This window comes from Sciurus vulgaris, assembly GCF_902686455.1.
Source record: "Sciurus vulgaris genome assembly, chromosome: 2".
Lineage (NCBI taxonomy): Eukaryota > Metazoa > Chordata > Mammalia > Rodentia > Sciuridae > Sciurus > Sciurus vulgaris.
This window is the reverse complement of record NC_136462.1, coordinates 71,913,390-71,940,135: the sequence shown is the minus strand read 5'-3', so window position 1 is coordinate 71,940,135 and position 26,746 is coordinate 71,913,390. Positions and strand designations below refer to the sequence as shown.

General features: G+C 35.7%; 1 protein-coding gene across 2 annotated transcripts in view; it reads right to left on the bottom strand.

The window, feature by feature from the left end:
• The window catches only part of PRKD1 (protein kinase D1), a 319,507-nt gene that overhangs the window by 141,493 nt on the left and 151,268 nt on the right, over nt 1-26,746 (bottom strand). The window contains exons 1-2 of one of the 2 annotated variants that reach the window (XM_079127216.1): nt 26,476-26,683; nt 5,154-5,292 (exon numbers count right to left, since the gene is read on the bottom strand). In XM_079127216.1, the coding sequence (XP_078983342.1) occupies nt 5,154-5,268 (115 nt within the window). In that variant the 5' untranslated portion in view covers nt 5,269-5,292; nt 26,476-26,683. Of the gene's footprint in view, nt 1-5,153; nt 5,293-26,475; nt 26,684-26,746 lie in introns of those variants that run through there. The other variant, XM_079127215.1, reaches the window with a different exon arrangement.

Below are 26,746 nucleotides of genomic sequence, written 5' to 3'. Positions count from 1 at the left end.
AGTACCTCAACCATTTGAGGACAAGACTTGCACTGGGGAAAAGGAAAGGTCACCACTCCCAGGTGACTATAGCTCTTCTTTTCATTTTCTCTTTCTTTTTTGATAACTATATCTAAAGGGTTATTATATCTCTTTAATTTTACCTCTAAAATATGGACCTCTCTCCCTCATTTTCAGCTCTTCTGTTGCTGCCTGAGAATAGTCCTATTCCACCTGTGCCTGGGCAATAGCACTCGCTTTCTAATGAGCCTCTTGACAGTGAGAAATGACTAAGCACATATGGAAGCAGCTTTCTGTAAAAGTTATAAGACAACATAATCTACTTATGATTATCTATACATAATCATAAACAACCAAAAACAACCAAAAAAAGCATGGTGTGTGTGTGCGTTTGTGTTTTTTACCAGAAATGAAAGAAAGGAATATCCAATATTTAATTTTCAGGCTCTAAAGTGGTGATTTTATTTAAGGAATCCTTGTATGTTTGCTATTTAATCACCTACAAGATACACACATGCACACACACACACACACACACACACACACGCACACACACCAAAAATAAATAAATAATGATTAGAGATAAAACCAAAACCAAACAAATAAAAAGAGTCGAATCATGTAAATTTATTTGCATTACTCATGTCCTTTGCTAAAGCTGAATTATTGGGCTTTGATAAGAGTACCACCATGAGGAAGAATTCAGATAAATTCCATGAACTTTATTTTACACTTCAGTATCATATACTTGAACTTGACTTTGGCTTTGGTAAGAGAGATTTCCATTTGCAGTGTTTTCCTACTTCACAATAGCAAAATGCTAATCCTTGGCTTAACAGACAAAGAGCACTTGCCAGTAGTGGAGATACATGTGGTGGGGAACCTATTAATTTTTTTTCCTCCCTAACCCAGTCCATTCATTTGTGAGCAACCTTTTCCTGGCTTACTGAATCTGGATGTACTAGCTCACAAAAGCCATGTTTTTCAAAAAGAATGAACAGGAAAGAAATCAGCAAATTAGCCAGGAAGAGCCTGGTCAGGTTTTCACCCCCAAAGCAGCTAACAAATGATGAAAGGTCTCAGCAGAATATGACGTGAGCAAGAGAAAATTCCCGAAGTTGTCTGAGAGGCACGAGTATTAACTTTCCTCAGTTACTTTCGTTCCCAGATTTTCTCTCATTTTTACTATAACCCTGTGTCAGAAGATGTTCCTGTGGTTTAAACATTCGTTAGTATAAAGAGAAACAGATTGTTTATGTCAAATTAAAGAGTGAAATTAAATTTATGACAGAAAAAAGAAATCTTGGGTAATAAAATTTAATAGTAAAACTGCAGTCTGCAAGAGTAAAAGTGCCTCAGTTTTTTGTTAGGAAACAGTACCTAGCCAAAGACAACAGGGGGATGCCTAATGTTTTCTCCTCTGCTCCCCTCAAGCAGCATGGATGGGGAAGATGATCCTTAACCATGCCTCCAGAAAATGGCACATATCTCAGGTCACTCTTACTACTCCAGTCTCTTCAGGGACTGGGTCAAGAATGAAGCATAGGATCCAAGCTCCTTCACGCCTAACGGCCTGAGGTATTTTAGTGTTACATGTCTTGCCTCAAATTATAAGGCCCACTTCTCAGATAAGAATTTCTTGTCTGGGCCAAACAAATGCATGGCAATGAGACTAACATTACAGTTTTCTTTTGAGGCCATAATGTAGAAATAATATCTTTACACGAATATTTTTTTATGAATTTTTATATATGTGATAATTTCTAATCTGATAGCAAGCAGTCAGAAAATGAACTCATACAAGTTCATTAAGATAGTCTATGATTAGAAGTTATCGCATGTACAAAAATTTATAAAAAATATTTGTTGTAAAGATATCATTTCTACTTTATGGCCTCAAAAGAAAACTGTAATGTTAGTCTCATTGCCATGCATTTGTTTGGCCCAGACAAGAAATTTTTATCTGAGAAGTGGGCCTTATAATTTGAGGCAAGACACATGACACTAAAATACCTCAGGCCGTTAGGCGTGAAGGAGCTTGGATCCTATGCTTCATTCTTGACCCAGTCCCTGAAGAGACTGGAGTAGTATGATAAAAAAAGAATGGGAAGGAGAGGAAGATTGCTAAGCAGTGGCAAGGCCAGGTAAAAACTGGATCTGCTTGAGACAAGTAGGCAGGGGACTGCGTGTCTAGCAGTCATGTGAGACTCAGGAAAAGAAATAGCAAGCATGGATGGTACAGTAATTTGTATTATAGACAGATATAGCAACCCTGCTAGGGTGTAAGAAGATACAAGTTCATTGAAGTTGCACGGAAGTGATATAAGGCAGGCATAAAAGAGACCACATGCTAGGGGGAGAGAAATAGAAAGGGGAAATAGAGATTTAAAATGTTAGAACTAGTAATTAAAACATAATGCAAAGGATGGGGAGCAGGTATGTGAATTTGGTAGTAATGGGCAAGATAACAAGCTGAAATTAGGGAGGAGGAATGCTCCCAAATGAAGACTTTGAAACAGAACACTTGTTTTGGTTGAAGTCAAACATGGGACTAGAGTGACAACAGAAAGATATACCAGGAGTCCAAAGAATGTTAGACATACGTTTTGAGAAAACCAGGATGAATAAAGGGGAAAGCAAGATTAAAAGTCAGGCACCAACTGTTGCCATGGTCATAAGTGGAAAAAAGTCTTCAAGGAAATAGTCATCTCAATGAAATGTTAAGAGGCTGACATAATTAGGTGAAGTAGACATCTTTGGATTGGAGGGGACATGGTACAGAAAATAACCCAAAATGGCATTAGGGAATGAGAAGAGGTTCCTTTCATTCAACTCTTCACCCAAGAATGGAGAAAAAAGGCAAAGTCTCCTGTATTGGAGAGAATGGAGTGTCGTCTTTAGAGATCCAGGTTGCAAGCAAGAGAGAAGACAGTGAGGAAGGAAGAAATATCAGATGTTTGAGTTATAAGGGATTCAAAACCTACAAGAGGTAGGGAAAGCATAAGAGGTGTTGTAACATGAAGAACTTGGGAAAAAAGCTAAGCATTATAATGGGAGAGGGGCTAGGAGACCACAGCTGCCAATAATAATGGTCACAGGTAAATACAGGAGACCTAAAGGTAACGCATATTTTATATATACATATGCATGTGTGTGTTTATATATATGGCATATATAACATATATAAACACATAAAAACACATTTACATATATAACCTAAGTGGTTATACATACATAACCTAACCATGTATACATATATAACCTAAATGAATAAAATTGAAGGCTTCAACAGCATTGTGGGAGTGAGAGTATGTGATTCAACATGGCTACTCTAAGTGCAGACAGGAGAGCAGGCCAGGGAGCCTTTGCTGAGCCTATGCTGAGAGAGCAGGTGAGAGGAAGCTTGCTCTTAAATGCCCTCTCAGTAACTGTGGCCAGGGAGACAGACCAGGTGGAGCGTAAGGGTGGATGGCAAAAGAAGCAGAGAATAAACACAGCGAGGTGCTTAGTCTACAAAGATGACAGAGAAAGAGCAGGACACTGTTCCTCCTGCAGTGTGGGAACTCTCCAGGGCTGTGTCAGGTCACCCTGAAGAGCAGGTCTGGCTCACTCAAGCAGCAGCATGCAAACAGGCAACCCTCCCCTACACAAACACCCCCTCACAGGTTGCATTCAATCTGTCTGTTACTAATATGAAGAATTTGGTAACAAAGTAAAATGGAAAGAAAATAAATTAACAAAGCAAAATGGAAAGAAAAATAAATTAAATTTAGAAATATGATTTTAAAATTCTTCATGTATTTCTGGACATTGCCACAGGGGAAAAAAACACTCATAAAACACATTACACTATTTGCAAAGTAGCCTATGAGATTCATATGAATTATGGCAAGAATAGATTCAGTGCATGATTTTCCTGAATAATTTATTTCAGGCAGCCCCTAGTGTTCAGAAACAGGAAACATAGAAAACAGCATGTCTAGTCACTAATTTCAAGAGACCAGGTGCAATAAAGTAAATGTTAAAAGCACCAAAGAGAAAGAAACGGAAAAACCCAGAAAAGCAAGGAACTTCTTCAAAAAATTTAATAAAAAACCATCAAAGCTTTGGCTGTTTAGGTTTGTTTATTTAGCAAGTGGCAGCCCTATAAATAACAGGAAAATGCAAAAACATTTGTTTTATAGGATACAAGTACACCATGAAAACGTGGCAATCCTGGGACCTCACACAATGAAAATAAAGACAATCAATAGGGACAAAATCTGAACTGGACTGAATCGAAGCAAAGTAAATAAAAGCAGAGATATTCAGAATGAGGATCAGTGAAATTTTTTTTAGTCAAAGAGATAGCAAGCAATGAAGACCAGAGGATAGACAGCAGCAATAACATGAGCTTCTCAAAACTGACTCTATTTTTAACAAAATACCCAATAAAAATCTGAATATAGTCATCATCTTGGCACTGGCCATCATTGTAAGGATCCCTACTAAAACTGTTCTTTGGTGATGTCTTTTTGTTTCCTTTTAAGTTAAATATATCCATTTTCCACCTTCTGTATTGATAGGCACAGTCCTATTACCAACTTCTATATCCCAAACAAGAACTTAAATACAGGCTGGGGAAAAGAGCCATTTCTCAGGGATGGAATTGACCAGCATTTTCTGTAGGACCCAACCTGGCCTAACTCCTGAGCTTTGGTTTGTCCTTTGGTCTTGGCTTATCTCACAGCTGCTGGACTTCTGGCATCTTAGCTGTGCATTTATTTCTTGTATATCAGACACTGCATATGTTGGGGCCCTGACAGATACATCAGGGCGGCTATTGTTGAGTTTTTTTGTTTGTTTTTGCCGCTGTCCTGGTGACTTGAGGTACTGTGTGTGTGTGTGGTGAGGGGACCTTAGAAGGAGCAAGAAGTTCAGAGATGTGATTGAGACAATTTGGATGTGGACAAAGCAAATTCAAAAGAAATTTTTTACAGCTCTTCCAAAATAATTTTGAAAGTTCATAGAAAGTAAATGAAAGTAAATAGAGCCTGAAAAATCTCCTATTGGGGCCCAACAGTTTGATATACTTTCTATGTTGCCTTAAAAACATGCCCAAGAATTCTTCATATACAAATAACTAATCTATAGACAGAGAATAGGCATCCTACCTGACAGGACCACTTCAATAAGATCACCTTCCTGGATGTCACTAGCTGTTTTCACCAGCTGAAGGATGTTTTCAGAGGTAGGGTCATGACGAAAAAGCAGGATCTTATCATACATTCCATAGAAACCACATTCAGGGAACTGCAAATAAAAATACCAAAATAGTTGAAACATCAAAATCCTCCAAAATATTTTGTTGTAAATTAAAAACAAACAAACAAAAAAACCAAAGCGTCAGGACACAAATACATGCTAATTAGGAACATTAAAATGTTTTAAAAATTCACTGGCAGAGTTGATATTGACAAGATTCCAAATCAGAAGAGAAGAAATCACAAGGACAATAATGACCAAGTGGCTTCCTAATTAAAGAGCAAGAAAACAGGAGAATATGAAACAAGATTCAAAGGATTTCCTCTAGTGAACTGGTTAAGAAATATAGGTGGGGAAAAATGTGCATTTTCATAGTCTATAGTAGTCAATAGTATAAAAATGGGAGTTAATTTATTATGATCGTTACACATAACTGTGGCAATTTGTTTGCCAAAAAAAAAGTAGAGGTTGGTCTGTTTTGACATATCCAAGAATAAGAGATGACTCAATACATCTAAACATATGTGTGTGGGGGCAAAAGGGGTATATAGAGTCTTTGACTCAGGAGAGCAACTGAGGAGACAACCCCACGTCCCCTTCTGCTACTACCCTTCCCACATACCATTTCCTGCATGTTGCCAATCCACAGTCACATGAGCAGTGTAACAGAGGGTCCATATGCATCCTCATGGAGTGTTTTTATTAAAACAAACAACCAAGGCTAATTCAGAACACGAAAAGAGTTTTCTTCTTCTATATAACTCTCTCACACAATTTTTGAGAACCATTATCTTTTATACACTGATGTTTGTAATATGGTGGGAAAGATCATCAGGCAAGAAAAGAGAAAATTGTCTTTCTTGATCCTGAAATTGGTGATGGGTTTGACACATCATTGGATACAGATTTTCTCGTACTGTCGGGGAGAAATATCCAGAATCTACTATTTTCTAAAGATATATGCAATTTGTTATAAATTCCTTCTTCTTTTTCTTATTCATAAAATTAGGGGCTACATTCATGTGAGCCACTTTGTATGAATTAAAAATAAATATATTCAGAACATTCCCTTGCTCTTAAGAGTCTGTGTTGATGACTAGGCTTAAAACTACTTTTGCATGTCTCTTAGCAAAGTTGACTTTCTTAAAATAAACACAACAGCTGAAATGATGTCACTGCTTCCACTGTGCTAATTAAAAGAAAAAAAATTAGCTCACTTTTTCTGAAATGTCTCCAATAATATTAGGAGAGCACAAGGAAACAAAGGAAAACTAAAATACCATTTTATCCAATCTTAAAAATGATGGATAGTTCATGTTCTATTTTAAAAATCAACTTCATTAAAGAAAAATTTAGATAAAATAAAATGGATGAGATTTGATGAACATTAATACCCATAGAATCAAAATGTCAATCAAACCATGAAATATTTTCATCAACCCCAATAGTTTTACTGTCACAGATTTCACTCAGAATGTAAAATCTCAGGTACAAATCCCCATTCTTTCATCACAGACTATATTGCCTACTATAGATTCATATAAGTCAACTCACAGTAAACTCTACCTACTCTTTAACTCTTTTCCGGTTGGCTTATTTTGCTCATTATAATAATCTTGAGATTTATTCACACATGCTGCACTGCATATCTGTCTCTTTTTATTACTTATTAGTATTTTAGTAAATGATCTAGCATAAGTGTCCCACCACCTACGTATGGACATCTGGTTTCTTTCCAATTTCTGGTTTCTATAAATAAAAATGTTACAGACATTTATATGCGAATGTTTCAGCGGTCATAGGTTCTCATTTCTTTGTGTTAAGTACCTAAGAGCAGCAGTGCTGGGTTATATGATTAGTGCATGTTTTATCTATATGTCTATGCTCATGCCAATACCACACTGCATTTATTATTATAGCTTTATGTTACATTGAGAATTCATGTAGTGTAAGCCCTCCAAATGTTTACCTTTGCAAGGTTATTTTGGATATATACGTGCTCTGAGTTTCTGTATACGTTCTATGAACACTTTTCAATTTCTAATTAAAAAGATCTACTGTGATGTTTTTTCCAAAGATGCATTGAACCATAGGCGAATTTTGAAATAACTGTATTTTAACAATATAACTTTTATTCTGTTATGAATAACATATATGTCTCTAATTATTACATCTGCTTTAATCACAACAGTGTGTTTTGTTGTTTTTGGCGTTTTCTAGTTTGACATATTTGTTAATTTATCTCTAAATATTTAATATTTTATGCTATTGTACATGGGTTAACATATAACTAATAATACAATAAATTCCCATTAGTATGTAATTCTGCAAGTTTTGAAAAACATGTCATAACCATATGCCATGTATATGTGTGTGCATTGTATTTCATAATATGTATATTATACACACTATAGCCACAAAATAGAACAGTTCCACCACTAAAATAATTCTCACAGTGCCCTGGGAAAGGGGTCAACCACTCCCATGACAACCTTTTTCTGTATGCATATTTCAGCCTTTACAATGATGTCAGGTAAGTGTGATCATATAATTTATAACTTTGACTCTGCCTTTTTTTCATTTAGCCCAACAAGTTTGAGAAATGTCAATGTTGCTGTATGTTACCATCAGTCCATTCTGTTTTATTGCTGAGGGCTTCATTGGATGGATTTTCAACAGTGTTTGCATCTATTCCTCAGCTATGGAATATTCGAGTTAGTTCCACTTTTTGACTATTACAAATACAGTTTCTATAGATGTCCATAGAGAGGTTTTTGTGTGAACATTTTTCTGGGGTGTATGGCAGGCATCTGGATATATTTACAAGAAATTGCCATACAATGTTCAAATAACCATTCCATTTTCTATTCCCACTAGCAACATAAGAGGGTTCCAGTTCTGCATCCTTGACAGCACTTAGTAATATCAGTTGTTGCTGCTTGAGAAATTTTAATAGGAGTACTATGACATCTCGTGTTTTAATTCTCATTCCTCTAATGACTAATGATGCACAGCATCTTTTTATTTACTCACTTGCCACACACACATACACACACCATGTCTGATCAACCCTTGTCCATCTTTTAAATAGAGCAGTTTCTTTCTTATTGAATTTCTAGAGTTCTTTATATATTCTGGATGCTAGCTGTTTATCAGTAATGTGTTTCACAGACCTTTTCTTCCAGTTCATGGCTTATTTTTGCATTTCCTTAAGATTTTTTTTGAAGTTGTTAATTTGCATGAGGTCCAATCTACCAAACATTTCTCACAAATCTTTCATAACCTACAGTAACACAGATTTTATCTTATGTTTTATTCCATAAATGTTAATGGTTTTGTTTTTATGTGTAGGTTTCTAACCCAATTTGAGGTGCTTTTAAAAAATAGGGTAAAAATATGGATTGGAGTTCATTCTTTGGCATATTCTGGAATACTGGATAGATTCAATATTGTTTATTCCTTAGATGTTTGGTAGAATTCTGCAGGAAAGCCAACTGGCCCTGATTTTTTTTTTTTTTCTTATATGAAAGATTGAAAACTTCATAGCTAATATCCTTAATAGATATAGAACTAGATCTCAATTTCCTCTGAAAGTAAGCTTGGCAGTTTGTTTCTTTTAAGCAACAACTTCTTTCATCCAATTTGTTAATTATGGGCATAATTCTCTCATTACCATGTACTGATTGTAGGACTTATAATGTTTTTAAATTAATGTATTTATTTGTAATTTGTGTGTTCTTTAATGTGATTTGTCTCTAAAGGTTTATGTATTGGAGACTTGCTCCTTAGTATGGCAGTGATAAGGTGGTGTGACCTTTAAAAGATGGTAACTTAGGTCACTGGGACAGCTGCCCTCAGAAGGAATTAAGGATGCTTTCATGACAGTAGGTTCTGAAAAGCATAAGTCAAACCCTGATTCTCTCATTTCCTGTTTTCAGATGTGATCTGTGACTTTCACATGTTCCCCTGCAATGCAATCTGCTTTGAGGTGATATAATCAAGGTTTGCCCAAGTCATTGCTATATTACTTGGATTTCAAGCCTCCAAAACTGTAAGTTACACAAACTTTTCTTTATCAAGTTGCCAGCCTCTGGTATTTCTTTATGGTAGTAAAAATGGACTAATAGTGTCTTCTCTCTTTATTGCTTAGTCAGTATGAAAGAAATATTTTCTTATTTTTCTGTTCTCAGTTACATAGATTTTCTTCCCCCTACCATTGCTATTTCCTTTCTTTAGCTTGAGTGTGGTTCTTTTTTTCCTAGGTATCTGTGATGGAAACTTGTTTTACTAAGTTGAGATATTTGAGATTTCTTTTCTAAGATAAGCATTTAATGCAATAAAATTCCCTCTGAATAGTCCTTTGACAGCATTACACATATTTTTGATAAATTTGTTTTCATTTTCATCCAACTCAAAAATATTTTCTTTTATACCATATGAAAAATACAACTCAAAATGGATTAAAGAACTAATTTTAAGACCTGAAACTAAAAATCATTGCCCAGACCATGACTGCAAAATAAAGTAAACACAAGTGAAAATAGACAAATGAAAATACATCAAACTAAAAAAAACTTTGCACAGCAAAGGAAACAAGCAACAGAGTAAAGACACAATTAATGGAATAGGGGAAATATTTGCAAACCATACATCTGGCAAGAGATTGTATATAAGAAACTCAAACAACACAATAGGAAGAAAACAAAGTACCCTATTTAAAAATGGACAAAGGTTCTGAATGGACATTTCTCAAAAGACATATAAATGGCCAACAGATACATGAATATAATGTTCCACATCACTAATCATAAGATAAATGAAGATCAAAACCATTATGTGATTAATACCTCAGACCTATCAGAATGTTCTTAGAAAAACATAATAAGTGTTGATGAGGAAAGACAGAAAAGGGAACCTCTGTTGATGAATGGCAATGTAAATTGGTTATAGGACCAGGGAAAACAGTATGGGGATTCCATAAAACATGAAAAGCAGAAATATTATGATTCAGCAATTCCAGTCTGTGTATAAATTTGTAAAAGTTGAAATAAGGATCTCAAAGCAATGCATGCACTTCAGATTCATTTTGGAATTATTTACAATAGCCAAGATATGGAATCAAACCGAGCATTCATGAACAGACAAGTGGATAAAGAGCATGTGGCATTATGTACACAATGGAGCCCTATTCATGTGTAAAGTAAAATCGACCAAATTATGCTTTTATACCCATATGATATGCCACAGTGAATTCTACCTTCATATATATCTATAAAGCACCAATTAAAAACAAAACAATGAATGAAAAGGAGGAAGACCAGTACAATAGAGGAAGTGGGGAACAGGAGAGGGAGAAAGGAAGAGAGAGAGGAATACTGGGAAATGAAATGGAGCAAATCACATTCCCTGCATGTATGAGTATGTGAAAACAAACTCCACTGTTATGTGTAACTACAATGCAGGAATAAAAACATTTAAAAAGAAATAGATCTTGTCCTTTGCAATAACCTGGATGAACCTGAAGGAAATGATGTTAAGTGAACTGAGCCAGGCACAGAAAGCCAAATGCCACCTGAGTTCACTTACATGTAGAATCTAAAAGGTTGAATTCATGGAAGCAGGGAGTAAACCAGGGGGCCAGAGAGTTGGTGGAGGAGGGGATGTTGGCATGATGTTGGTCAAAGATTAGAACATTTCAGTTAGATATGAGGAATACATTCAAGACATCTATTGCACAACAATCTACTACGCAACATGGTGTCTATAGTTAATAAGTGCATATTGTATTCTTGAAAATCACTAAGAATACTTTTTAAATGTTCTCACCACACACAAAAAAAATGATGAGTACAGGAAGGTAATGCATATGTTAATTAGCTCAATTTAGCCCTTTCACAATACATATTATACCTGCATATTGTACATAGTAAATGTATGCAATTCAAAATACCATGTTGTACAGGGTAAATATATCTAATTTTGAGCCAAAATTACTTAATTTTAAAACATACATGTCATCTAGTTTCCCTTGTCAATTCCCCATTAATTAATATGTTACTTAGAAGAGTATTGTGCAATTCTAAATATTCAGGGATTTTCTAAATACCTTTATGCTCTTTATTACTCATCTTCAGTTAAGGTTTAACGCCCTACTTTGTATAAATCTGACTCTTTCATTTTTGAAATGGTTTGATAGCCCAGTCTATGATCAATCTTAGTTAATCTTATTAAAAAATACAAAAGAATGTGTGTTCTGTTTTTGTTGGGTAATGAATTTAAGAAGTATCACTTAGATTGAGTTGTTGGTGTTTTTCATATTTGCCATGTCCTTCATACTTTTCTGTTAGTTCTATAAACCTCTGGGAAGGAGTACTGAAATCTCCACATGTACTTGAAGATATTCCCAATTTTCCTTTCCATTCTACAGTTTTCTTAAGCATTTTGGAGCTCTGTTGTCAGGTCCATACACATTAAAGCTTGTCATGTTTTCTTGGAGAATTTAATCCCTTGTCAGGATGTGATATCCCTCTTTATCTCTGGAAATATTTCCTGTCTCTGTAACAATTTAAAAATCCTTAAATTAATATTTGTATGATATTCTTTCGTCATCCTTTTCTGTCCTTATAATCTTCTTCTATAACACACATATATATGTCTCACTCTTTGTACAGCCCAGTCTCATAATCTCTACCTTTTAATTGAATTGTTATTATCATTCACAATTAATTAAATACAGTGAAGGCTACTGCATCTTTCCCTATTTGTTATATCTATTCTTTGTTCCCTTTCTGAATTCTTTGGGATTACTTCTTGATACTTCCCTTTGTATCTTCCCTCCCAGTTTTGGCCAGCCACACACTTCGGGTGCAATCATTTTATCCCTCTACACATACAACCGACACCACACAACTGTATGCTCCTGTTTCTCCTTTTCCTTTATGCCAGTTTTCCTTGCCTTTTACATGTATACATGTTATAAGCACAAATCTAAAATGCATTTTTTTCTTTAAATAATTACCTTCAAAATGAATATTAAAATGGGAAAGAATCTTTTGTATTTACGATATATTTACTGTTTTGGCCACTCTTTATGGAGTCTGGCAGAGCCAAGTTTTCACATGATATAATTTTCTTCCATCAATGAACTTTTTCTTAAAAATTCATAAATGATGCACTGTTAACACTGCAAATAAACTTGTTGGCAATCACCAAAAGAGGTCTACTATTTGACTTCTTTCACCCCCCCACCTTGGCGCTAGGAATTGAACCCAAGGCCTTATCCCTATCCCTGACCTCTTTTATGGAAAGCCATTTTGTTATATACAGAGCTTATGTTAATATTTTTAGCACTTTAAAATGTCCCATTGTCTCAGCCTTGAATTTTTTAATCAATACATAAAACTTGTACACATTTATAAGTTACCATGCATGATTTCTACATATGTATCTATCATGAAAGAGTCAAATCAGGGTAAAACTATCTATCAATATTTATCATTTCTTTATAATGAAAACCATCAAAATTGTTTCTTACATAGTACATTATAGTTATCTGCAGTCATCTTACTGTACAATGGCACACAAAAGAATTTCTCTTAATACATAATTTAGTACTCCCTGACCAAACTTTGACCATCCCTTCCAGCTTCTAGTAACAACTATCAGACTCTCAACTTCTATGAGGTCAACATTTTTAGATTCCAAGTATCAGTGAGATCATATGGGTATTTGACTTTCTATGCCTCATTTATTTCACTGAACATAATGAACTCCAGTTCCATCCATGTTGCAAATGACAGGAGTTCATCTTGTTATGGCTGAATAGTATTCCATTTTGTATATGTACATTTTCTTGATCCATTCAGTTGTTGATGGACATATCCCATTTCTTGGCTATTGTGAACACTGATGTGTTAAACAGGAGTGCAGATGTCTCTTCAACATACTGATTTCATTTCTTTTGGAGATATATATACCCAGTAGTGAGACCTTGAGAAACCTTTTCAATAATGGCTGAACTAATTTACATTCCCATCAACAATGTGTAAAGGCTCCCTTTTCTCTACATCCTTGCCAGTGCTTGCTGTCTTGCGTCTTTTTGATAATAGCCATTCTAACAAGATTGTGGTTTTGAATCATGCTTCCTCGATGATTAGTGATGCAGAGCATGTTTCATATATCCATTGGGCAGGCGTATGTATTCTTTTGAGAAATATCTATTAAATATCTTAATCAGATTTTTTGATATTGAATTGGGTTACTTATATATTTTGGGTACTAATCTCTTATCAGATGTATGGTTTGCAAATGTTTTCTCTGATTCTGTAGGTGGTCTCTTCACTCTGCTAATACCCTTGCTGTATTCACTCTGCTATTATCCTTGCTGTATAGAACTTTTTGGGATTACCTGTTTTTGCTTTGTTTCTTATGCTTGTGAGTGTCTATGTAAAAATTCCTTGCCTATTCCAATGTCCTGAAATGTTTCCCTTATGTTTTTCTCTTAGCAGTTTCATGATTTCATATCTTACATTTAAGTCTTTATTTTGTGTTTATGTGGTGATAGATTAATAGTCTAGTTTCATGCTTCTGTGGATAGATATGCAATTTTCCCAGCACCATGTATTGAACAGCCTATCCTTTCCCTAACATGTGTTCTTAGTACCTCTGTTAAAAATCAGTTGGTCATACTCTGCTCTGAATTGTTTCTTATGAGAACTCTGAGTAATTCATTCCCCTGTGTGTGATGTGTCTTTCTTCTCAAATTCTTTGTTATGTTTAATTTATCTCATGACTTTAAACAATCTGACAGTGATATGCTTTGAAATGGTTTTCTTTTGCTTATCCTGGTCAAGTGTCATTGTACTTTCATGTGTAGATTTGTAGATTTCATGACATTTGCAACACTTTTGGCCATTATTTTTCCATTTTTTGGTTCAATTTCATTATTTATTTTCTATTGCTATTTTTAAGTTCCACTGATCTTTTCTTTTACTGTGCTTAACCTACCATTTAAACCCACTTAGCAAATTTTCCAAACTAAATACTGTACTCTCAGCTCCAAAAATTTTTCTTGGTCCTTTTATATCACTTCCATTTCTTTCTTATTATGTTCATGTTTTCGTTTAAATCCTTGATTTTTTTCCTTTAACCAAATTCATTACTTCTACTATTTCTTGCCTATTTTCATCCTATTTATGAGTCACATTTCTGTGTTCTTTCACATAAGGAATATTAAAATCGATGCCAGATATTATGAGTTAATGTGAGTGACTGCATTTGTCGTCTCCTTTTAAAGAATATCACTATTTATCTTGACTAAATATTGAATTACTGATAAGATCAGTCTTATCCTTTTAAAACTTATTTCTAAGCTTTGGTGGAACAGTTCTATAGCAGTATTTGCTCTAGAGATATTTTAGCCCAATTACTACATAACACAGATTTATATTCAATCTAATGCTCAGATGGATCCTTAAACAGATTTCTGGAGCACTTTATTTCTAGTGGCGCAACTTTTCCAGCATTCTTCCCCGTGAATCCTGCTGATGGGCCCTCCTTGAGCTCTTATTTCTGTCTCCTCTGTGTAGTCAAACAACTAGGCTCTACTTGGAGTTCTACCTTCAAGGAGAAAGCTCAAGTATTCACCTTATTTATGTCCCTTTTCCCAGGGATCATGGTCCCACACTATCTGTCAGACAATGTGAAAAAATAGGCATTTTACAAATTTTGTGCTGTTTCCTATGTGTGTAAAGCAGGACAGCATGCCTCACTCACTCCTCTGGGTTAAAACTAAAATTCCATATGCTTTTAAAATATGGAATATCAATCTGTTCATCACTGAAGACTACTTAATTCTATGTAAACTAGATTTTCCAGAAATATAAGTTAAAGAAAAATAAAATCTCCATAAATTAGTAAGATTGCATTTCTCAATTAGTAATAAGATGAAATAAACATACTAATTTTAAGAATTATGATACTCAGTCCCCAGTTTGAGCTACATTGTTAAACTGTAACTATTAGCTACACTGTTAAACTTTAACTGTTAAAAAGAATTGTCTCACAAATGTTCTTCAAAAATAGGACATCAGTAAATGAACAGGTCCTATTAACATATCCTTTTCCAACTACAGGTATCTGATTCTGATTTAAGAGAGTAGAGAAAAAAAATTAAAGGATTCAGCATTTGGGCTGGAGTTTGAAGAAAAACAAGAGCTAGGAGGAAAAAAAGGGTGATGAAACAGCAAATTGTTTTTCTTGAAAAACAGTTAATTATATGGAGAATTCATACTAATGACTTTCAAAGCGTTTGGTGGAAGAGTCGGGTGGGAAGACTGAAAAGGGAGCTTAGGAGATAAGGACCTGCTCATGAAAATTTCTTTGCTGTCTGCCCTCATCCACGTCTCCTGCTTTCTTCAAGGACATCTCTGTATTTCATTATTTTCTGGTCATATATTGCTGGCATCTGCACATTACATTATGTGCTCTATCTGTGTGCAAAACCACATGTACAATGTAATAAGTAATTTGGTGCTCAGGTAAGGTTTAAATGCCTCACAACCTAATTAGTATATTTCTTTCTTTGGCTAACTCAGAAAACACTTTAAAAACTAAGAATAGGTAAAGTAATATCAATAATATGCCACACATATTAAAGCTATTATTTAAAAACTAAATGTTTAAGAAGAAAAGTGCTAAAGATGTTTAAGGAAGTAATCTGTGCAGTATGACCAAGTGTGGGTATCCTTCTTCCCTCACTTCTTGGTGTTTCACAGGTGTGGCTTTTCTCTTCAAGTCATCTGGAAATGGGCTGCAGAGCCCTATGAAGTAGGGCATAGGAGTGGACAGAGAGGCCCAGCCTCTCAGGACAGTTGCCATGGTAACAGAAACTGAAGGTTCAATTTTTTTTTCAAATTGCACCTCTTTTTATTAACGGAAAAAAAAAGATAAACATTTGTTTTTGACTGTAAGACAAAAAAAAACTCTTCCTTTATGTAACATAATGTTCTGCTTGAATAGAAACTATATACAATGAAACTTTCAAAAATCACATTTAAAAATGATGCCTAGAAGGTGGAGAGTGTGACTTAACAATGCCTGACAACTTGGAAGGAGAACGTATTGGGGAAAACACTTGCAGAACAACATTCCCTAATTTGGTCATAATCATCTGTTTTTATGTGAAGGTGTGTGAGCTTTGAAATCTGAAAACCCTCATTAAACTAAACAGGCTTTCAAAAAGGCTCAGAGCCTTGTAAACTCAGCTGGAGCTTATTACAAGATCAGTTCTGTGTTTCTCAGAGGCTTTGTGGCTGTGAGCACAAACATCTGAGATAAGTGATTTCAAGCTCTCTCCAAGTTCAAGTCTAACAAAACTGGCCACTGTGAAAATACGGCCAACAATCCCCGCACTGGTCCTAAGCTCTTTAATTCTACCCTATGCTGGAAACCTCTATGCCGCTGTGTGTATCATTTGGCATTTTTGACCACAGAGCACAATTTACTGTTACATTTCACTATAAATTTGTGGCTGGCCAGACAATGTGCTCCAGAGTAGAATAAATACATGTTTTAATGAGTTGCTGAAATGTGACCTGGCCAACGGGAAATTTAAGGAACAAAGGGTGCTTTTTCTTAGTTCAGGCCAATCACAAAGGGTGAGGAACAAGCAATACTAGAAACAAATTAATCCATGACCTAGTCAAGTGGAAAAAGAGAGACATAGCCCAATTAGGAAATGAAATTATTCTGCCAGTTTACTTTTGATTAAAGATGAAGATTCCATGAAGTCCTGAAATTAAATTATTCTGATAAATATGGAAGATGTCAGGCAGGTGAATATTGCCATCTTTGCATTGAAGAAATTCATTCCAAGTCATTTTTCAAGAAATTTTCCATTCTACAACATTATTGCTGATCACCCTTAATTAGAAAAATAATTAAAAAGGAGTTATTAGTTCCTAACTTGGTCATAACACCCCTAAGTTGTTGTTCTTGGAGTAGAGGTACTCAGGACACAGTATGACTAAATATTGCAGCAAAACTTCCTAAAATGCTCCCCAGTCCCTTGGTGGCGTTATACCTGAGTGCTGCTAGCCAGAAGGTACTAACAAGTAGGACAGGTAGAACCAGAGAACCAAGACAGTGACACAAACCTGCATTACTAATGTTTGTCTAGGAAATTAAAGTAAACCCTTTCAAATCATGGTCATGTTAAAACAAAAAAAAAACTAATAATAGATCATGAAATTTTAAGCATATTAGTGAAAAAAAACAACAGTGAACTGAGTAATTATAATGTACATTGCACCACAGCTTACAACAACAACAAAAGTTTACAGATAATTCAAGCCCACAAAAAGCAGAGCAGAAGAATTTCACTTAGAAAAAAAAATTATAAAGTGTAAATAAAAGTATAAATAAACTATATGATCTGGAGGTACATGTCTGAAATTTATTCAAATTTGGGCACAGGTTCCTCTATTAGATGATTTCATATCCTCAAAAGGAAGCACATGAAAAGAATATTCCACACTGTGACCATATATTTGGCTATTTGACTATCTTCTTAATGTAATCACAGACTCTCTTCTGCTTGTTGGTTTTTCGTCATTAAATTCAAAATACCATGATTTTCAAAAACATTTTTATTCAAAATTTTAAATTTGAACCATAACTTCACATTCTACTTGTACTCTAGCAAAAAATAAATAAATAACTGGGAAAAGATCTGAGGAAAGAATGAATGTATCTTAACAAAAGAAATCTTCTTTGGAACCTTTTGAAATTAAAATTTAAATAAAAGTGTAAAGGCAGATTTGGGCTATCAGATTCTATAGTTGATTATCCTAAATGGCATAAAATTGTGATTAATTTGCTTAATCTTTCAGGAATAAAACTATACAATAAATTATTCTTTCTTGGGCATATAAATATACTGATATTTTGTATCAAATATTATTAAAATGTCTAATAAGTCATATGCTTATCTTTAAGACAGCAAATCCAGATGAACTCAGTGTGATGCTTAATGTTGATAGCAACTTTTATTCTATTTTAATTTCAATAATATCATTGACTTAAAAAAGTAATAAGGAATAACAATAAATCATTGATGCAGCAACTTCTGGTTATAGACATTGTAAAAGTACTTTAAATCATTATTTTGTTGTATATAATTTTTAACTTTTAAAATAAATGTTCATATCAAGCCATTACAGGTGGTAATCAAATTAATGAGAGCCTTACCACTGTTGTGTAAAAACATATTATTTTGCATTATCCCTTGACAGAATACTAGTTTGTGATAGTTATTAGAAATCTTGGTAGATACTCTGAAATTATTCACACAACAGTAATTAGGTGTGTGCATGTGTGACTTGAAAAACTTCAAATTCTCACCCTGAATAAAACTGTCACTGAAGCACACTGTAGAATTTTCATATTCTATAAGGCTGCATGTTTATTTCTTTAATGAATTAAAAATAAGGGATGCATATACTAGGCAAAATGAAGGATATGACAGCAACTAAAAGGTTTAATCAAAAGTTAGAAATCATTAACTTTAGAAGGGAAAAAAAAAAAAACTTTCCAGTGATTACTTACTGTCTTCTCATTTTAAAGATCAGTAAATGGATGCCCAGAACATATTGTAGACTATATTCAAGGAGACTATGATAGGAAGTGCCAGCACAGGGGTAGTAGCCTCCTCCCCTGAGTCATATGCTTTGATCTTTCCTCAGTTCTGCTTCTCTTAGAAAGGAAATACAGGAAGAGTGGCCAAATGTCCAGCAAACAATGATTCAGAACTGAAATCCCCGAGGACTGTTCTTTGCCAGAAAGCCCTGGACCTAGGTCTTATAGGTTTTGAATTTTTAATAACTCCAAGACAAATGACTTAATGAGCTTTGCAGCAGCTGTTCCTTGGCAATCTGCAGTTCTTACTAGATAGACAAGTCCTTAACAGGGTGGTGGTGGTGAGGCAGCCCACTCAATGCTAGCCAGGCTCGCAGACAGCAGAATGGAGAGCTAATAGCAATAGAAAAACAGACAAAAGACGACACGAGTGAGCTGGGGCGTGATCCGGGCAGTTCTCATGGCTCCTGCACCCTTCTCCAGAGTTGCTGTGTTCCTGATGACTATCTGTACATCTTTAGATCTATCAACAACTTCTTTTTAAAGATAATTACCTAGAACATGTTTAGTAAAATTCAGACATTTTAGAACATGATAGTAACAGTTAAAAAGGAGATGGCTTATCTATTTTACTGAAGATTGATTTATTATTTTAACTGACCTTGAAAAACTGGCGAACTATTTATATAGTCCCATAACTATTTGAGTTCTAGTGCCATCTTTAAGGTTTACAAAAATACTTTATTTAAAATCTGCACTCTAAATATTAGCATTTTCTAGTCATTGGTTTCTATATATTAATGCTAAAATTTAGTTTTAAATGGAAATTTTTACTTCATGCATCTGAAATACAATTGCAAACTATAGTCCACTAATAGAATTATCCTTCATTTATCATTATTAGTGAAGATGGTAGTAATATATACAAATTTTCCAAATAAGAGTACATTTTATTTTCCAATTTTTATTACTCAAGACTATATAAACATATCTATCTCTTTATCTAAGAGATAAAGATACCTCTTTATCAGAAACCCTCCAAAGGGAGTTGAAAAGCTGACCCCATAAAACCGACAGTTATGATGGGAGCTCACTCACCAATGTCATCACAGCACACACAACACACAATTCCTCTCTAGCAAAGAGAGGTACACACATGCCACAGCCAGCACTCATCATCAGTGGTTCACTCAATGAGCTCTGAGCAAATACTCAAGTGTTGGGTCTGTCACTAGAGATAGAATGGCAGTAAACACAATTTCCCTTGAGCTCACAAGAGCTACTGTATAAGTAAGAGAAGACCATATAAGCAAGGATCATAAGTAGGGAAAACATGTTATGCAGGTTATTATGCAATGAGGGATTAATAATAAGTGAGGTGCTTTATAAAGAAATGGAATGTCATGTTAAGAGAACCTATAACAAAAGAGTATGACCTGGATGGGGAATTAGGAAAGACCTCCTGAAGAAATGACATTTCAACTAAGATCCAATACTAAAAATAGTAACTTCAGATGGAGGGTAGTAGAAGTAACAGGCATTGCAATCACCTGTGCAAAACTCTTATATGATTTGTTATTATAAATAATGTGCTAACCCTTCCTCCATTAGGGTAGAAAAAATTACTCCTGGCTCCCAATTCACAACCCCCTTGCATGTCACACTAATTCATACTAGGCCCAATGCCTGGCACAGATATGCTTTGTCACTGTGATACCACATAAGACTGCACAAACTACTCATTTTCTTCAAGAATCCCTTGCACTTAGACAGATCTGAGCTCAATGATTAACTGACATGTCTCAAAGGACATGCATTTTTGCCACTAACAGTGCTATGAAAATAAACTTTGGAAAATGTGGCATATATTATCCTCCTCTTAAAAATTCACCATACGGTTGTTAATGTTTATTGAAAAAAGTTTTCCAATCATATTTCCATATTTTATACACATATGCATATGCATGGAATACTTCTTATATGTGCATGCGCCTTTATATGTACATATGCATATATACTCTACTTGTTAATTTATTGATTGTCTTCCAGGACCACTATAGAATAAATGAAGAAACATAGTAAAAGGGATAGACCCATAGTAAATACTTTATAAGTGTTTATTGTTGTTGTTATAGCTAACCATGATTTTGAGAAGGTTTCCTAGGCCACTGTGTTCTCGTTTCAATACTGCAGATAAGGAATGACTCAGTCACTTATATCAGGCACAATCAGTGGTCTTCCATCTCTGCTTGGCTTCCATGGCTTTGGTATAGCTCACATGACTCCTAACTGGCTCTAGGCAGGTCCTAAAATCTTAAAAGATTAAAAACTGAGATTTTCTTAATTTTCAGTTTTGTCAATTTTCTGGTACATACATTCCTTATACATACATATCTTATTTTTCTTCAAAATGAACCTTATTGTTGGTAAAAACAACAATGAATTTTTCTAAAACTCCCTTATGTCTATTACTAGTACACTTTTGTGTTAATTTCATGTACTGTTCCAGAACCAAGCTAGGCCATAGATTTGGATGCTGGCATTGATACAGTGGAATTCCATTGTTCTGACTATGCCACTAATGATCCTTTGGTTCCATGGATAAAAATCTCATTTCCTGAAAGCCAAATCTCCAAGGAGCTGGTGTATTTTTTTTTTCTTCTTTGTACTGATAAGCAGGCAGTGCATCTGATTTGAAGGCACAAAAGGAAAACAATTTCTCCCCTTTCCTTTGATGTTCCCCAAGATAGGAAAGAATTACTTCTCCCCTTGTAAAATTCTATACACCTTCTGGAAAAGATGATGCAGTCAGTATGTGGGAAGGTCAGGGGGAGCCAAAGATAATAAACCCACCTGTCACCCCACAAGAAATTGGGTTTCATGTTTTGGCCTTTCAGATCACTTCCAAGTGGCCAGATGTCCTCAACTGAACTGAAGGCAAACAGCAGGTTCTGGCCCTGCCTTCCAAGACATCTCCTAAGCTTGTACTACCATATCTGCAAAGGCTCAATAGGTCTCTTAATGATTTGAGATCTCGATTTTTGAGTTACTAGATCACAGAAAATTGTCCTATTTCCATCAAAACTGGTCAATGGTTTGTTGCTGTCTCTCTTAAAGGCAGGTATAATTCACAAAGGCAAATCTGAAGGATAGTGAAAGATGGCAAGTACACTTGGCCCCATGAGGTTGAACTGAAGGCTGAGACACTGAGAAAAAAATCCATAGATGTTGGTTTTCTTTAATTTAGACTGGGGCAATGAAAATGCATGTGAAACATTATACTATGACTTTTTGTAAATTAGCTTAATCCCTTTTGATTTCCATACATATAACCTATAAATATATATCAATGCAACATGAAATAAACTTTAATCTTTATGAAGAAAAACAATGGTAGCTAACCTGCCAAAATATATACCAAGACCTTGTGACATAAATTCTTCCAGTACAAGTTTGTACTTTTATTTGATAAGGTGCCTAACCACATTGTCAACACTATAGAGAAAGAGTCCCCACCTCCATGCTTTCTTTACTGTAAAATCCAAATGACTTTTCTGGAGTTTCCACAGATTACAACCAAATAGCCCACCTGACATTTTCATCTTGCTACCTTTGTCTTTCTGTGTTCCAATTTTCTTATAATCACAACACAGTTAAGGATTAAGTGTGGGAAATGTTTTAAGCAAAGACATTTTTAAAGTAAGACATTTTGAGAGAAGTTTCTATTATTGATCAACTTGTGCTATCTACATGTATGAATATATCAGTGAACTCCACATTTATATATACATATGAAGCACCAATCAAAATAATGAATAAATAGAAGGAATATAATTAGAGAAAGGGATACAGGGGAGGGAAAGAAGTACTGCGGTTGGAAATGGAACAAATTATATCCCATGCGTGTATGAGTATGTCAAAATGAACCCCACTATGATGTATAACAATAGTGTGAGCACAAAAACACTTAAAAAAGAAAAACCAGCATCGCTTGTGATTTCAGAGTAAGATAAAAAAAAAAAAACACAATAGAGAGAAAATAAAATCTAGACCAATAAATTTCACAATAGGTATTATTAAAAAAAATAGGACAGAATAAAATCTTGAGAGAAACTGGTTTACAACTGAGATAGCTAAGAAATACAGGCCATCTGAATGGGCCAGCACCTGGAAACTGACCAGAGTCTCAAATGTATTCTAGAAGAAACTGGGGGTTTAAAAGAGGTGAAATCTGATTACATCATTTTATCTGGGTTTAGTCCTTATACTAACTCACATGCCTCTTCACTGGGAAGGAAAGGGTTGCACATAAAAACTAAAACAAACTTTTGAATAAATATAGTATTATAAGTTATATATTTTATACAGTCATGTTTATATATAAACTCTATATTTTTACTTATATACACACACGCACACACACACACACTCACATACAGGAAAGACTGCAAACCAGCTATAGTCTGAACACAGAGAAACAAAAGGATGTGAACCAAAAGAAAAATCAATGTCTCACTATAAATTCACAGAAAATAAAATTCATGGTCATTCTTGACCATGTTAAGAATCAGAACATCTTGCCTCACAAAACCTAGACTACAACAATCAAACTTCAAACTGCCGAGAAAACATTCCGGATCTGTTGTAGTCCCGATTCTACCCCCCCCCCCCCCCCCCAGAAATTCATAAGGAGTATCTGCTTCCTGCATACACACTTGCTGGAACTGACTGACCCTAGGTCAGCCAGCATCTTCCCAGCCTCTGCCCAGAATCCCACATCTTAGGGCTGCCAGTGACCTTCGACTTGGCAGTTTCTCTGACTTATTCTCAGTCCTGGTGGACAGCATCCAGTAGCACTAACCCAGCAAAGCTCTCCTTCCTTCCAAGAACACTTTCTCCAGGTGATTCCAGCACAGAGCATCCTTCAGGGTTTCCTCCAACCTGACTGTCTGGACCTTTTAGTCACCTTTACTGAATCTTTCTCTTCCTGAAGTCTCCCATAGGTGCTGGTGTGTTAGGGACTCACTCTGCAGGAAGTTCACTGTCTCTATCATCAGGTCCCTAGAAGATCTTCTCCAGTACCCAGGCTTTAAACACCGTGTACACTCAGGGGACACAAATGTCTCTATCATTGAGATTCTCATGAAACAGACTCATCTTTCTAACTGATGTCCAACATCTCTGCTCAGATATTCCCACAAGGTTTTACAAATTAACATGTTCACAAGGGAACTCCTACTTGCCAGTCCCCCGCTGCCCATCCTTACTCTTCCCTATCTCAAAAAGTGGCATCAACAGGCATTTATTCAGACTGAAACTCTGGGTGTCATTTTGAATTATTTCTTTCTTTGTAACCACTCATCTAATCTATCAGCAAACCCTGTTGACCTTACATTAAAAATCCAATATATTTCACTTAGCATGATATTTTCCAACTTCATCCATTTACCAGCAAGTGCCATAATTTTATTCTTCTTTATGGCTCAGTAATATTCCACTGTGTATATATACCAGTTTCATTATTCATTCATCAATTGAAGGGCATCTAGATTGGGTCCACAATCTAGTTACTGTGAATTGAGCTGCTATGAACATTGATGTGGCTGCATCACTGTAGTATGCTGGTTTTAAGTCCTTTGGGTATAGGCCAAGGAGTGGGATAGCTGGGTTAACTGGTGGTTGCATTCCAAGTGTTTTGAGGAATCTCCATACTGCTTTCCAGAGTGGTTGCACCAATTTGCAACTCCATCAGCAATGTATGAGTGTACCTTTATCCCCACATCCAAGGCCCAATGCTTTCTCTGATAAGTGCATGACAATATATAATGGGGGGGGAGGGTGGCAGGGGAAAAGAATGAAGGAACTTTGGATGGTGTAGAGAAAAACAGGGTGGGAATGGATGGGGGACAGAAAGATAGTAGAATGAAACAGACAGCATTACCCTACGTATATGTATGATTACATGAATGGTGTGAATCTACATTGTGCACAACCATAGAAATGAAAAGTTGTACCCCATTTGTGTACAATGAATCAAAATGCAGTCTGTAAAAATAAAAAAAATTAAATTCTTTAAAAAATCCAATATACGCATAATCCAAAAATTGTCACTACCTCTACTGCTCTCTCTCTTACACCTCCAAGTCATCCTTTTAAACATGTGTCACATCAAAGTCCTTCAATGGCTTCCCTTCACACACTAGAATTGTCCCCAAAATATAACCAGAATCCACAAGGCTATACTCCATTATTACCTCTGACCTTATCTTCTACCACTTTTCCTCCACTCTGTGCTCATTACTGTTTTCCAAATAAATCATCAATACTTCTGCCTCAGGGTCTTTGCACTTGCCCCTCACAAGCTCAGAATAAGTTTTTTCTCAATATTCACAAGGCTAATTCCTCATGTTACTTAAGTTCCACCTCCTTAGAGGCTTTCCCTCTGCCTGCACATAATCTAACCCTCCTCTAAGTCATTTCTTTACCTCAGAAAAATCATGACTTCCCAAATTTCCAGAACGTTCTTTTTTTAATTATCATCTCTGTCATAACCAGAATAGACGGGGTCCATTTTTCATTGTATTCACCATGTCTCTCAAGAGCCAAGAATAGTGCCGTGTATACAGTACGTACTCAACATATGTCAAATAAATAATTGACAAAAAGTCAAAATCAGAGGAATTAATCAAGGCATTTTTTTTAACATAGTCAACCCAAAAAGGCACTGAAAACAAATTCATGATTTCTCAGTATAGGTTCTGGAATCTACCTGGAGACATTTTAAGAAAATAGTGTCTTACTGTCTATAGGTCTGAAGAGAGAACTTCCCACAAATGAAACATTTCAGTGACCTGTATTTACTGGGACAGTCTGTTCCCCTTTGACTCTTAAAATAAAAGCAATCTTTATTTTTAGAAGTCAGGATTTCCGTTCCCTGCAGAGGTCACAGACCTAACACACGTGAACACTTAAATGTTGGTGACAGCTGGCAGATTGCTCACACAGGAGAAGCACGTTTGCCAGGGTGGAACTCCCAGGTCTGCCAGGGCTACTCTCCGTTTCTGTGCCACTGTGGGAACTTCCTCTATTGCCATCTGAGGGTATCCTTACATCATCGCTCTAGAAGACTTTAGTTAAGCAAGACAAATGAATATACCTATTCATTAAGTCAGTAGGTAACCTCAGGACCTGGGCTCTGCCCACCTCTCTAACTGATCAGCCACCACTCCCTACTCTCCATGAGTCACTCCTCCCATGAACCTTCAGCCACCAAGCACAGCTGGACTCAGATTTAGTTCTCAGTGCTCCCTTTGCCTGGCACAATCTTCCACCTAACAGTCCATTTCTTCACCTGATTGAGCTCTCTGTCCAAATAGCATCATATCTATCTCATTGTGTCTCTACTTACTAAAATGCAAGTTCATCACCCCAGGGACTGTGTGTATCTGGTAAGGAATCTGTATCAGTAGCTGGAGCAAGACAAGACTCACAGCAGAAGCACAATAAAGGGTCATCAAATGAATGAACAATAAATAGCATATTTTCATCATCCCTTTCAAATTCTGCTCATGATTAACTGAATGAATTTTCACTTACTTCAAAACCTATTAAAAGCAAGCTACATGGGGAGCCATGGTGTACACCTATAACCCCAGCTGCTCTGGAGTCTGAGGCAGGAGAATTTTGAGCTCAAAGCCAGCCTCAGAAGCTTGGCAAGGTCCTAAGAACTTAGTGAGACCCTGTCACAAAACATAAAACATAAAAAAGGGCTGGGGGATATGGCTCAATGGTTAAGCACCCCTGGTTTCAATCCCCAGTATCCACCCCCCCAAAAAAGCAGGCAGCAGGCTATTCTGACACCTACTTT